General features: G+C 42.8%; 2 protein-coding genes across 3 annotated transcripts; one reads left to right on the forward strand and one right to left on the reverse strand.

Moving 5' to 3' along the window:
* The first annotated feature begins 531 nt into the window (after positions 1 to 531).
* RPS27A (ribosomal protein S27a) lies at positions 532 to 2,912 on the forward strand. The gene is made up of 6 exons (XM_062609140.1): positions 532 to 618; positions 714 to 775; positions 1,100 to 1,154; positions 1,297 to 1,382; positions 1,904 to 2,035; positions 2,734 to 2,912. The coding sequence occupies exons 2-6, from the start codon at positions 728 to 730 to the stop codon at positions 2,881 to 2,883; spliced, it is 471 nt and encodes a 156-aa protein (XP_062465124.1). The 5' UTR covers positions 532 to 618; positions 714 to 727; the 3' UTR covers positions 2,884 to 2,912.
* A 558-nt stretch (positions 2,913 to 3,470) lies between these two features.
* MTIF2 (mitochondrial translational initiation factor 2) lies at positions 3,471 to 13,386 on the reverse strand. Of its 2 annotated transcripts, XM_062609120.1 has the most exons (14): positions 13,286 to 13,386; positions 12,392 to 12,623; positions 11,757 to 11,862; positions 11,113 to 11,284; positions 10,495 to 10,655; positions 9,762 to 9,938; positions 9,100 to 9,239; positions 7,984 to 8,108; positions 6,873 to 7,077; positions 6,010 to 6,262; positions 5,172 to 5,312; positions 4,220 to 4,384; positions 3,880 to 4,020; positions 3,471 to 3,721 (listed from the first exon to the last, which is right to left on the reverse strand). In XM_062609120.1, the coding sequence occupies exons 2-14, from the start codon at positions 12,614 to 12,616 to the stop codon at positions 3,552 to 3,554; spliced, it is 2,181 nt and encodes a 726-aa protein (XP_062465104.1). In that variant the 5' UTR covers positions 12,617 to 12,623; positions 13,286 to 13,386; the 3' UTR covers positions 3,471 to 3,551. The 2 variants fall into 2 exon arrangements, with proteins under 2 accessions (XP_062465104.1, XP_062465114.1); XM_062609130.1 differs by lacking the exon at positions 13,286 to 13,386 and having other exon boundaries at positions 11,757 to 11,898; positions 12,392 to 12,520.

Genomic DNA, 13,386 nt, shown 5'->3' on the forward strand with positions numbered 1-13,386 from the left:
AAGCAATTCCTTCAGTTTAACCCTTCCCATATTCAATTCATATGCATCAACCCACCTAACAAGTAATGTCCAAATTAACATGGCCCGCATTGCTCCTCCTCACTTACCTACAACTTTTCTAATTCTAAAGAGAGAAGCCCTGATAAACTCGACATTGATCTTGGGGAATCCACATTTACCAAGGCGGCCATAAGGCGGTTTTAAGCTGCCTGCACCGAGGCCAGCGCACCGATTTCTGGCACTTCAGGCCTCAGCACAGACCTATGGAGACACAAGTACCAGACACACCCTCAGTCCCCACACAACACCCTCCCCCGGCACGGCTCTGACGAGCACATCACCACCCGCTCTCCTCCCCTCACCGCCGCCCGCCTCCTCCCCTCACGGCCGCGATGCACTGTGGGAGCTGCGGTCCCCCCGCCCCGCCGCGCCCAGCCCCGCCTACCACTCCCATGATGCCCCTCGGCCTGGACTGCGGCTCCCGGCAGCCCATGGCGCGGCTGGCGGCGGCGGGGCATGCTGGGACATGTAGTCCTGCCCCTTGGCCCGGGCCGGGGAAACCCCGTGCGTGCCAGCGCCGCGCTCTCTTGGAGCCGCCATTCCGGCAGGAAGCCGCGGGTGAGGCCTCGTTCCGCCGCCGCACGCGTGGCCGCGGGCCCCCCCTTTCCCTTCAGCCGCCCCTCACCGCCTCTCCCCCTTCTGCCCCGCCGCAGGTGCCGGCCTCGCCATGCAGATCTTCGTGAAGACCCTCACGGGGAAAACCATCACCCTCGAGGTGAGCCGCGGCGGCTCCTTAGCAGGGTTTACCTTAGCCGAGGGAGGCCCCGCCGCATTCCGGCCCCGCCGTCGTCCTCGGGCCCTGCCCCGGGACGGGCCGGCCGGGGCATTTGTGGTGCGGGGTGCCCGGAGCAGCGCCTGCCCTGCCGCTGCCCGGGGTGCTCACTGGGCTGCTCTGCAGCTGGTTGCCCGTGGTGGGGAGGCGAAATGGCCGTGACAGCATAGGCGGCGTGCCTGGAGCTCCTCGTGGCTCTGCTGCATCTCTGGGCTAACAACAAGGCAAAATGTGTTTTGAGTCCGTTGTTTCGTTTTCTTTTAATAGGTTGAGCCTTCTGATACAATAGAAAATGTCAAAGCTAAGATTCAGGATAAGGAAGGTAAGCTCAGGGTGCACTTACTGTTCTCGGTTTGGTTGATGTGTATCGTATGCATGTGTAATCATCTGCAGCAAGCTCATACATTACTCTAGAATGTCCTAGACTGTGCTCTTCACCTAATCTTGATCCATGTCCCCATCAGGCATTCCTCCTGACCAGCAGCGACTGATCTTTGCTGGAAAGCAGCTTGAAGATGGACGCACACTGTCTGACTACAACATCCAAAAAGTGAGTGGGAGGGTCTGCACAGAGCATTGTAGAACCTACGAGCTGGCACTGTGGGAGCAGACTGGCCTTTGAAGCGGAACCTAAGAAATGTTGCAGATAGATTTAACCAAATCAGTTGATTTAGGGTTGGGTGGCACTTCTGACTGGGGAAGTGTGAAGATTCTGCTTCCAGCATCTCCCTTCTGTCAGCCTGGGCACATGGCACATGGCGATGAGCTGTGTTAGGGGGCTGATGTGAAAAGTCCTGCTCACTTCTGCCAGATTAACCTGACAGGGCAGTGAGCACCACTGGGAAGGAGGAGCTACAAAAAGCTGTCAGTTTGGTGTAGTTACATCAGGAAATGATTCTGCAATTCCAGTTAGAATTGAAAATATCGGCACAGCAATTGAACCTTCTGGGGTTTGGGATGCAGGAGCCACTGTTCTCTGGAGCCTGTATATTGAATAATGCTTTTGGAGCTCTTGTAGATAAAAGCCTGCTTAAATGCGTTCTTAATCTATTTCATGTGCTTTCCAAACAGGAGTCAACTCTTCACCTTGTGCTGAGACTTCGTGGTGGTGCCAAGAAAAGGAAGAAGAAGTCTTACACAACCCCCAAGAAGAACAAGCATAAGAGAAAGAAGGTTAAGCTTGCAGTGCTGAAGTACTACAAGGTATGTAGAACTAACTCTTAGCTTGATGAAAACTGAGTTCTCACCAGGAAGGACACAAAGCCTGTAACTAGTTGGTGGGTAGCCTGGTGTATTTAAAATCCTTCTATTTGCACGCATCCCACCTGTTAAATAGAAAAGAAACTAACTGTTGCAACTGGGCACTTCTGAACTTTGCTTCAAGAAGTTTGATGTACTGTCACAAAAACTACTTTGCTAAAAAGAAAAACCCAACTCAAATTTATCATTGGTGCTGAAAGGTGGTGAGTGCATTTATGAGATGTTGCTTCTTTGCCCTCCCATATGAAGACAGGCTTAGAAAATTGGGGTTGTTGAAGAGAAGCTGTGTGGAGACCTCAGCACAGCCTTCTGGTATCTGAAGGGGACCTATGGGGGTCTCTTCATCAGGGAATCGGGGACTATAGTTATAAGACAAGGAGTGATGAGTTTAAACTTAAATCGGGGAGATTTAGGTTAGATATAAGGATGAAGTTCTTCAGTTTGAGGGCAGTAAGGTACTGGAACAGATTGCCCAAGAACTCGTGAATGCTCCATCCCTGGCAGCTTTCAAGGCCAGGCTGGATGGGACTTGGAGCATCCTACTCTCGTCAAAAGCGTCCATGCCCGTGGCAGGGGGCTGGAACTCTGGATGATCTTATGGTCCCTTCCAACACAAACCATTCTGATTCCATGATTCCCAGGTGGATGAGAACGGCAAGATCAGCCGTCTGCGCCGGGAGTGCCCCTCTGAGGAGTGTGGAGCCGGAGTCTTCATGGCAAGTCACTTTGACAGACATTACTGTGGCAAGTGCTGTCTGACGTACTGCTTCAATAAACCAGAAGACAAGTAAATGTACTAGACAATAAAAATCTGAACTTCTGTACGGTTTAAGTAGTTATTTTTGGTTCCTGTGGTACTGTATTTCCTCTCTGATAAGTGAGGAAAGGCTTTGAAACTTTAGATGCTGAGTGTCAGCTAGGATGGAATAGTTTGTTTCTAGACTGAAGCAGCAGCTTCTTTAAGGAGTGGCCTTGGTTATGTCTCCTTGAAAGGAGATAACTAGTAGCAGTGGCAGAGGGAAAAAAATGATACTGGCTAACTTTGGAAATGGTCTCTTTAAACATGAAAGGAGTAAACTGTACACGTAATCTGGAAAAACAGAGATCTGAAGTTATGTCTACAGTGCTCAATGTTAGAGAGAAGGGCAGTAGAGTCCGACTACGTACTGAGGAATTTTACAGCAGCACTGAGGGGGAGAAAGAAGATGGTCTGGCTATTTGGAACCAATAGACATTGTAAATAGAGGGTGATGGTTTCAATGCCTTAGCTGCTTGCTATCAATTGTTACAGTTTATCTCATGTTCCAATGAGGTAAGGTGGCTGCTAACATTTAAAAGCAGAACATTGTTACATAAACATCAGAGAGGAAGAAGCTCATGTGCATCTTTGAAAGTCCATTTAATGTTAAGAGTTGAAGGCCAGCCAGGAACAATACATGTCCTTTAGTGTTAATGCCTTTTAAAATCCTGGATCCCAGGAAGTTGTCTGTGGAACTTCTTTTTCCTCATAACAAATAATTTCATCTCCAATAATGAATTCTATATTCTTGTCCAAACTCAATCCACAATCCATGCCTGCTTTTATTACCTGGACATCATCTTTAAGATGCTTCAGTGATGATAAAGATCCTACAAAGACAAAAGTGCATTAAAGAGAGTCACCAATATCAGAGGGGGTGTTTTGGTTTGCCCTTCTGTTGTGAATATGGCATGTACATTTTGCACTAACTTCACAGGGCTCCAGCAGCGCTTGGACACAATTCCTGTTTTGTGGCAATGCCACTTACCTTTCCAAATAACATCCCTCTTGCGGATTAACTTGAACTTCATTTTCTTGTCCAGCAGCCCCTTCTGTACCCTGCATCCAGCAACTGGAACTTTGTTTTTTCCTACTGTTACAGAGAAGATGTTGAGAACAGAAGCTTCCCCTGAAAGGAAAAAGTTGTATGAGGGAGACGAGAACAGCAAACTGGCAATGAGCAGAAGCAAGCTCCACTCTTCCACTGACCAAGCTTTATAACAGATATAGGACAATATGAAATACTTGATTCAATAGGAACACTGCATTGGAGAATAAACCTTAGGCCACATTAGGGAGCAAGAATTTCTCAGTCCATGAAAACTCACCTATTGTGTTCTCCACCACAGAGGGGGGCAGCCTGCTATTCAACTCCTCTTTCAAGTCATCAACAAGTTTGTAGATGATATTGTGAAGTTTAATTTTTATTCCCTTTTTTGTAGCCAGCTGTTTAATGCTTTCATTGGCTTTCACACTGAATCCAAATATAACACCTGGTAAATAAAACAATCAGCAAGCCATGACTACAGGGGATCACGCTTTAACCAATAAATATTCTGTAACATTGCATTTGCAATGACGGGGTAGAATTAGTGGTTAGCAAAACAAAAACCAGCATTTTACTACTTCCCTTTTAAGGAGAGACCATTTACTTCTACCACTATTGCACATGGACTGCTACTAACCTTGAATCAAAGCTAATGGCTAAAAAAGCCTTAAGAGAACATTTGCCTATGACAGAACTGGATGTATCAAAGCAGAAACTACTGCTTACAACTCACCCAAGCTCATGTGAAGGATAAGGACCTCCCATTCTGGGGCTGGAAAAACAGCTTGGTTGTCAAATCAAGTTGGAAGTGAACTTCTAAATCATTCTTGTCTATCTGTGGACTATCACAGGTGCAATGACCCTACAGCAGGCAAGCATTAGGGAGTATATATGGGAACAACTACCAACACAGTCTTTCCAATTACCTCCCTGAGCAAAAGGGAATTCTTTTGTAACCAACTTTTCCAGCTTTGCCCTGTTTGAGCATCATAAAAACCTGAGTGAAGAGTCAGAGTTTAACCTGAACAATTCAACTTGCCAGAAGTCCTTCTGGTTTGTGGTATTTCTAGTCTCCCCTCCCTGCACTGTCTGATGTTAAAGGAAACATTTTTAAGATACAAGCTTACCTTACTGATGCTGCTAATTATTATTGAGAGAACAAAACCAGAATGAGTCCTACCCATTTCAATAAAGAGCTGGTGCTAATTGTAAATCCATTTTTAAACACGCACCATTAAATGCTTCAGCAAGATTTATATCAGTTTCACTGATATCTCCCATTCCAAAGTGAATGATCTCCAATTTACATTCACTGTCAGCATCGTAGCTGTCCAGAATGTTCAGAATAGCTTCAACAGATCCATCCACATCACCTGTGTGTATAAACAGAAGCACTGCTCACTTTGTACACATCAGAGAAACACTGAAGGAGAACTTCTGCTAAAACTAGCACTTGGCAACTCCACACTATGCAACAGGAAGTCTTTTGACATCTATCATTCTTACTGTATTTTCAGCAGAATGTTAAAACACATCTAACAAATTTATTAATTCCAAAAATTAATTCAATAAATACAGTAGGATAGAGGATCTACATCTGCAGTCATTTTCAGGTCAGGTTTGCGTGGTTTATCAGCTACTACTGTCACTGTGTATCACTAAATGTAAGGTCAAACCAAGTTCTCCCTGTCCCACTTTAACTAATACATAATTGTTCTTGTCCTCCATTTTGCTGATGCGATACTACTGCTCATATAGCTTGTACTTAATTCTTTTAATATACATATTTTTAATATATATTTATATCTAGAGACACTTATATGGGTTTTACTCAGGAGTTTCTGGGTAACGGGTTCAGGCTTGTAATTTTCCTCTGTACCTGCTGTACCATGCTTCTGACCACTGAGTGTTTTTGGATGCCCGCCCTCTGAATGAGAGGTTCAGTAACCTGTTCAGGTTTGCACTGATCAAACTGCTGGTAACAGAATGTTCTTTACTAGTTCAGTGCTACGCTTCAAACTGAGCATTTGAGAAACGCAGAACCAATGTTTAAACAGAATGGAGCAGCACCTTTAACAATTACCGAAAGCACGTTTTTGTCCATCTCTGTTTTCTCTTTAGGCTTTAAAAACATGACGTGCTTGTTCTCCTTGTACAGCACTGCCTTCCTCTGCCTCCAGGTCAGATGGGCTAGCTGCTGGTGCTTCTTCTCATATTCCATCCTGTGCTCCTTTTGCTTTGCCTCAATAACTTCCACATCCTTTTTCAGCTTCTCCTGTTGTTCAACATAGGTTCTCCAAGCCACAACTTCGTGCGCCCTTTGCTGGGCAGGAAGACAAACATTATCTTTCACAGCACTGCACCAGAAAACTCCACAGTAATGCAGCTTCAGCATTTTGCATCTTCTCTACAGGCTCACTCATTTACTGTCACATTTAACAGCAGATTTTGCTGCAAGTATGGCAGAGAATGAGCACAATAGCTTCTTTCCCGGGTTAAAACATGACTCAAGGCTTATTCTTACGGTAACTCTGCACTGCAGAAAAGAATTATTGTTCATTATTCCATGTGGTGTTTGGCCAGCTCTCACCGCACCTATTTCAAGCTGTACTTTATGCATGTTCTTGACAGAAACTAGTTCTCTCATTCTAAAATTAAAACAGATATAATTAAGCAGTGGATTGTTCCTCTGGTAGGATGATAGTAAGATCATATAAAAGTCTTCTGTGCCTTTAGGAAGGGAACACAGAACATATCCTGGATATTCCTCTTTCAGAGCACCTAGTTCGGGTCTCAATACACATGCTCATCCTTCATCTTTCACCAAATTATCCAGGTTATTTACAATGAAAGCTATCACCTGTTTCTCACTCAGCTCCTTCCCCTCCACCTCACTGCAGTGTGAGTTTTCCATTAAAGAGGTCTTTCTGTACCTCAGATTCTACTTCAAGGACCTCATCTCCTGCTGAAGGGACATCCTTCCAGCCCATGATTTCCACTGGGATGCCTGGAGACGCTGCATCTACAGCTTTGCCATTCTCATCAAACATGACACGCACTTTTGCCCATGTCTTCCCAGCAACCAGAACACAGCCTTTTCGCAGAGTTCCTCTTTGGATGATGGCTGTGGTAACTGGACTAGTAAAGAGCAGAGGAGAGAAATAGGCAAAATTAAAGTGACTCTTCTTCCGTTTTTTTTGCAGTTAGCTTTAGTAAGAAAACACATTTAACACATTAAGTGTTAACTTTCTAGAATTCAGTTCATTTTTAGAGGGCAAAACACACCTTGTGACCAGAGAATCTGCAAAGGAACTACAATAGTTAAAAGAGCACAATGTCATGTTACACATAATTCACCAAAAATTATGTATGTATTATGAATATTAAACTTCATCATCCCTAATTTTAATGAAACTTTAAAAAATTGCATCTGTTGTAGCATTTTAAGCTATTTTATATTCCAGTATCTGAAGGGGGCCTATAGGGATGCTGGGGAGGGACTCTTCATTAGGGACTGTAGTGATAGGACAAGGGGTAACGGGTTAAAACTTAAACAGGGGAAGTTTAGATTGGATATAAGGAGGAAATTCTTTCCTGTGAGGGTGGTGAGGCACTGGAATGGGTTGCCCAGGGAGGTTGTGAATGCTCCATCCCTGGCGGTGTTCAAGGCCAGGCTGGACAGAGCCTTGGGTGAGATGGTTTAGTGTGAGGTGTCCCTGCCCATGGCAGGGGGGTTGGAACTAGATGATCTTAAGGTCCTTTCCAACCCTAACTTTTCTATGATTCTATTTCCTGTGCTTGCAGGATTTAACTTCAGTGAGATGATGAGTTTTGCCCTATCACTTTATAACTTCTTTTTCTGCCTCTCATGCTGTACAATAACAGTTCAATGCTTCAGTCACAAACACTGCAAAGAAACTGTTACAGTTTAACAACAGAAAGTTCAATGTTAAACATAAATCCTCAGGGACAAACCAGCTGAACAGTATCTCTGTGCTGTTACAAGCTGCTTCATGAAAGCTGAAAAGGCAGCAGGTTACTTACCCCTTCCCTTTGTCTTTGCGAGACTCTATTACAGTCCCCTCTACCAGACCTGTGGCATCTGCCTTCAGCTCTAACATCTCTGCTAAAGCAACAGTTGCTTCTGCTAAAACCATCAAGTTTTCACCCTGTATAAAACCATATACAAACAAATATATATATTAATTATAAAACTTGCAATAATTTGCTACAAGTGTATTAGAAATGCACATTGAAAAACAAAGCCAAAACACAACCAAACAACCCCCAAAAACCCCAACTAGCCAAACCACCCAAACTGAAACTTGATGACAGCTACCACCCAGTCAGGACCCCAGGACACCATAGAGACAAAACTGTTGGTCTGTTTTCTTCTCTTTTCCCCCCAATTTGTTCTAATTACGTTTTGGTTTTGAGAACAGATAACACGAGCCAGCTGTCAGTCAGCAGATCCAGATCTACATGAATCAGGGCAACAATGTGTGCTACAGAAGTGAATGAAGAAACCATTTTTATGTATGGCTATTTTAAAGTCTAAGGACATGGCTTCAAAAGGTCTTGAACTTGCCTGAAAACTTAGAAAATTCCTTGGGATACATTTGGAAAGCCAGCAATAAGGATATTGCTGCAATAAGATGCTGCAGCAGTTTGGACAAAGCTGCTCTGGCCACCACAAAACTAAAGTCCTGATTTTACTTGAGTTTTCACTTTCTAGCTCTCAGTTGTTTGCCAGGATGATGGTAAATCCTGTAAGACCACTACAGAACTACATTCCTATGATTAGGCAAGTGTTAGGAAAATACTCATTCACCCTTGTCTGAATTTTCCTCTTCCTGCATAGCATCATCAACAACCTTGATTCTGATTTCACACAGTGAGCAAATATATGAGGAAACAGCAATTAGCATTAACCTGAAAAAAATAACCAGAAGAAAACTGATATATTATTGCTGACTGAAGGTCTGAGCCTCAATGTATGACAGGAAGATGTTTTAAATGATTCTGGTGAGAGCCAGCAGCACTTAGCTCATAGTAAGGGGTGAAATACCAGGACGATTAGCATTTTGTTTTCCAGCTGACAAATAAAAATGCAGCTGCATGCACCCATGAACACCATCATTCTTTCGACCAAAACTTTACCTTGAGTGCAGAAATATTTACAGCTTGAACATCACCTCCAAACTCTTCACAGACCACATCATAGGCCAGCAATTCCTTCTTTACTCTTTCAGGATCAGCTTCAGGTTTGTCACATTTATTAATGGCAAGGATAAGAGGAACTAAAAGGAGAACAAACTCTTTAGCAAGCTAACCATATATTTTTGCTAGTAACACAACTGCAATAAAAGGTTAGAGCAGGTTATGGCCACTCAGAGCACATGACCTCACTTTGTGCCTATTCCCTGAGTAGGCATTGAGATCTGAACTACCACGAGTAAGCTGGAGGAGTTATCTTACTATGGAAGAGGAAAACCAGCCCCAATAACCTCCACAGACACACCCTATAAGGGGGTTCTCACAAACGTGCAAGTCCTGCAAAACCCTTAGTATTTTAATATCTTTATGTATTACTGCAACATTCAGTACATTTTCAAACACCTTCCCAAGGGAGAAGGAAGGGGACTACAACAGTTACTTCCCAAGTGTGTGGATTCCAGTCCAAGGAGCTTCTTTTGAGAAGTAAATAAACGTTTGCAAAGTATTAACTGTTTGATCTGCACAGTAACATACACCTTGTACATTTACTTTGAGTACTGGACTTGCCACTCCAAAGTGTAATATTAACAAGGTGAACACCTTACCTCCTGCATTTTTAGCATGCTGAATGGATTCTATAGTTTGTTGCATTACTCCATCTTCTGCTGCTATGACCAGTATGACGATGTCAGTAACATGGGTACCTCTTGCTCTCATGGCTGAAAACGCTGCATGTCCAGGAGTGTCCAGAAAAGTTATCTTTTCCCCAGAAGGCAAATGCACTGTGAACAAATGGATATGGTACATTTAAAATCAGCATTTCTCAGAACCTTATTTGACCTACTGTAAATCAAGTATCACTCTTTTAAGAACTCTTTTTAATAGTAATGACATATTTGAGGCAAATGGATAACTATTGGCATGGAGTGAAACCTGCTTTTAAATCCTCAGGGAGGAAAAAGTGTCCTGGAATTTTCAATAATCCAAAGTAGAATCATAGTAGAATCAAAGTTTGTGTTGGAAGGGACCATAAAGCTCATTCCGTTCCAACCTCCTCCCACCAGCAGGGACCCCTTCCACTATAGCAGGTTGCTCCAAGCCCTGTCCAACCTGTCCTTGAACACTTAAGTCTAATATCAACTGTGCAGACAATCCACTTCTAAGTTCCATCCACACAGTTATGACAGTTTTCACAATTGATGATTTCCTTTTTCACTGCTTACATATACACTGTTTACGTTGCCAGATTTTTCCCCACTGAACTGGCAGAAAGTCAGCCCGCGATGCAAGATGGAGAGTAAGCTGGTTTCTACACAAGCATGTAGACATGAGTCATACCAAGGAAAGCACCAATGTGCTGGGTGATGCCTCCTGCTTCCATTGCTGCCACCTGAGTTTTTCGCAGGCTGTCAAGTAAGGTTGTTTTCCCATGATCTACGTGGCCCAAGATGGTAACAACAGGGGGTCTGGGGGTTAGTACTGCTGGGTCTGCAGGAGGCCTACAATTACAGCAATGAGGTGGTTTGTAAATACCAAAGAAGTTCATTGAGTGATATTGCACACCCACTATGGCTAAGGAAGAGCCATTTACCAGAACTCAGTGATGAATGGGTGAGGCTCCCCACTGAGATCACAACTCCCAGCTATACCCCCCAGTTAGCTCTGTTAGTATTCAGTCTTACTGCAGCAATTGATACAGCAATTCCATAAGGCAAAGAATTGGCTTTTCCCCAGGAAACAGCACAGAAAAACCTCACCTAAACAAAATCGAATCCGAGTATCAACTTTATGGCCAAAGAAATCAAAACAGTAAAACTTCCCTATTAAATATTACCATACCATGACTGTATCAGATATTACCAACATATCATCAGAACAAAGGAAATACAGTGTACGAAAAACACCTGCAGGAGCAAGTAGGATAAAAAGAACCAAAAAGAGCAGTTCACAACTTGCCTCTTGACAGCATCTGTGTTTTCTCTTTCTTTTTCCTCTTTCAGTTTTGCCGATTTATACTTCATTCCTGATTTTTTAACAATCATCTTGATGTGGTCTTCATACAAGATGGAATCTGGTTCTAGTGAATCAAGGTCAATGTCTGTGTACAGCAGCGCTTCATAAATATGATCTATAAAAAGATAAAGACATTTAACAATTATATCCACAAACACACGTGGGACAAAAACATCCCACTTCATACAATTTAAGACTTTTTCATTAGTCGTTTATATCATGCTAATAAATTTCATTTACAAAGCATTTTTCCTTTAGCGTGATCTGCAAGTCCCTGTTATGCTACAGACTTGCAGAGGAGAACTTGACTGAAAAGCATCTACGAAAATGACTGTCTTATTAGATGCTGCAATCTTATTTTTCACTCAGATTTTCAGAGCTTGCTTTTCCATTAACCCCTAAGAAGGAAACAACTAAAACTCACCTAAACCTTTGGTATGGGTGCAATTTACCTTGCTAAGGGAGGGATTAGCAACCACTGACTAATGCCATCATAGACATCCTTCCCTTTGCCACTCTTGAAAGTGGCATGACAGATTTTAACTGCTGTGTTTCATTTGATCTCAAACAACAGAGCAGGGTCTCACCTATGTCTTTATCCATAGCTCGTGCAAGTTCCTCAACAGTCATCTTCTGCTTTATCTCCACTTCACCTTTTGTTAGCAGTACTTTCTTTTTCTTCTTTTTTGTCTCCTACATGGAATTAGACACATATATAGGAACACACAGCTGGCATAAAGTAAGAAATAATAAAAACAATATTAAAAAGACAATTATGTAAATCACTGATGTAAAAAAATCAAGCCACATGATGTAAATATGTATTTTTAATATGATAGTAATGAACTACGATAAACGAATGACTTAACACACCATGGTGAATATTTACATGAATATACTGTAGTACAGGATACTACATTTAATCTTTTTCATTCTGAATATTTCAAAACCAGGGGAAAAATTAACAAAATAATTTTAATTTCCATTTGTAATAACTAACTTCCTTCTGCCTCTGCAGGATTCATGATGCTGCTGGTATAAGCACTTTAGCATTTGAGAGGAAGTCACAGTGTAGTCATATATTAAGTACATTCTGTCTTATACATTTATAAAAGCTCCTCTATATTCATTAATAAAGCTCTTCTTTCTGTAATTAAAACCTTCAAACTGAGCTCTTGCACTTTCCACATAAACCCAGAGATCACTGGACGTTGTTAGTCACCTCCTTTGTAGCTAGATGTCTGCGCTGCGATAAGGCGATACTGATTGATTTGTCTTCTTGCCAGAAGTGTGGATACAGAAGGACAGATCCCACGGGATGTGCAGATGACTGCACAGGCTTCCATTGTGCCCTGGAAACTTTTCTGTAGGACAGAGTCTGCAGCTGCCGACAAGCACCACGTAACTGCAACAGATTCTCAAACTTCAGTATCAACCCCCGATTCATTTCCTCACTGCAAATACAAAGGACACATTGAAATCAGACTCAAAGCTGAAAGATACTCTTCCCTGTGATAATACAGGCAGGAACACAAGGCACGAGTGTTGGGTTTCAAAACAGGCCTTTTAATGCTGAAAAAGTTGATCTGTTCAGTAACTGCTCCAGTTTTTTCAGTTCCCTTCAGTGCTTCACTTCCCTCCACTATTCCACTGTGGACACACAGATCTACTAATATTGCCACAGCTTACAAATCTTACACCTTCCTCCACTGATCTTTAATATAAACTATTACATTTTGGGTTGACATTACCTAGGAAAAAAGAGACATTTGCATGCCTTGTTCTATACCAGTAGTACCCAGGTGCAACAAACCTCTCTGTAAGCCACATCTGCAGTATGCTTCTTACAAGAGCGTAACAACCACTACAACTCTGTAGCTCTGTAGGAACAAAAGTGCTGTCACATGGACAAAAATGTCCTTTGAGGCTAAGCCCTGCCTTGGCAACTAAGCTTTCCAAGATGCTTCTGTCAGATCATCCCACATCTTGTTTTAACCATCTTAACGCTGGCTTGGGTCATTTTGTGAACTACCCTGTACAACAGTCTCCTATTTGAACTTCTTTTCCTGTTCAGAGCTATTTAAGTCCCTGTGCTCAGCGATGCCATGCTCTGCACCTTCTATCTCTTCCCTCAGAGGTGGCTTTGTATGGTCTTCCAAGCAGCTCCGAATGAGTGAAATGCTATCAGGTCCTCCCAAAACAACTGCAGTCACTTTA

This window comes from Pezoporus occidentalis, unplaced genomic scaffold, assembly GCF_034315485.1.
Source record: "Pezoporus occidentalis ecotype Australia unplaced genomic scaffold, CSIRO_AGI_Poc_V1 ctg10, whole genome shotgun sequence".
In the NCBI taxonomy this organism is placed as follows: domain Eukaryota; kingdom Metazoa; phylum Chordata; class Aves; order Psittaciformes; family Psittacidae; genus Pezoporus; species Pezoporus occidentalis.

Coding starts and splice junctions, on each gene's coding strand:
- MTIF2 (XM_062609120.1), bottom strand. CDS start 12,616: ATGAATCGGGGGTTGATACTGAAGTTTGAGAATCTGTTGCAGTTACGT. Junction 9,939..10,494: donor GCACATTGGTGCTTTCCTTG/GTATGACTCATG, acceptor ATTTGTTCACAG/TGCATTTGCCTTCTGGGGAA. Junction 4,385..5,171: donor TCTTGCTGAAGCATTTAATG/GTGCGTGTTTAA, acceptor TTTATTTACCAG/GTGTTATATTTGGATTCAGT.
- RPS27A (XM_062609140.1), top strand. CDS start 728: ATGCAGATCTTCGTGAAGACCCTCACGGGGAAAACCATCACCCTCGAG. Junction 776..1,099: donor GGAAAACCATCACCCTCGAG/GTGAGCCGCGGC, acceptor TTCTTTTAATAG/GTTGAGCCTTCTGATACAAT. Junction 1,383..1,903: donor CTGACTACAACATCCAAAAA/GTGAGTGGGAGG, acceptor CTTTCCAAACAG/GAGTCAACTCTTCACCTTGT.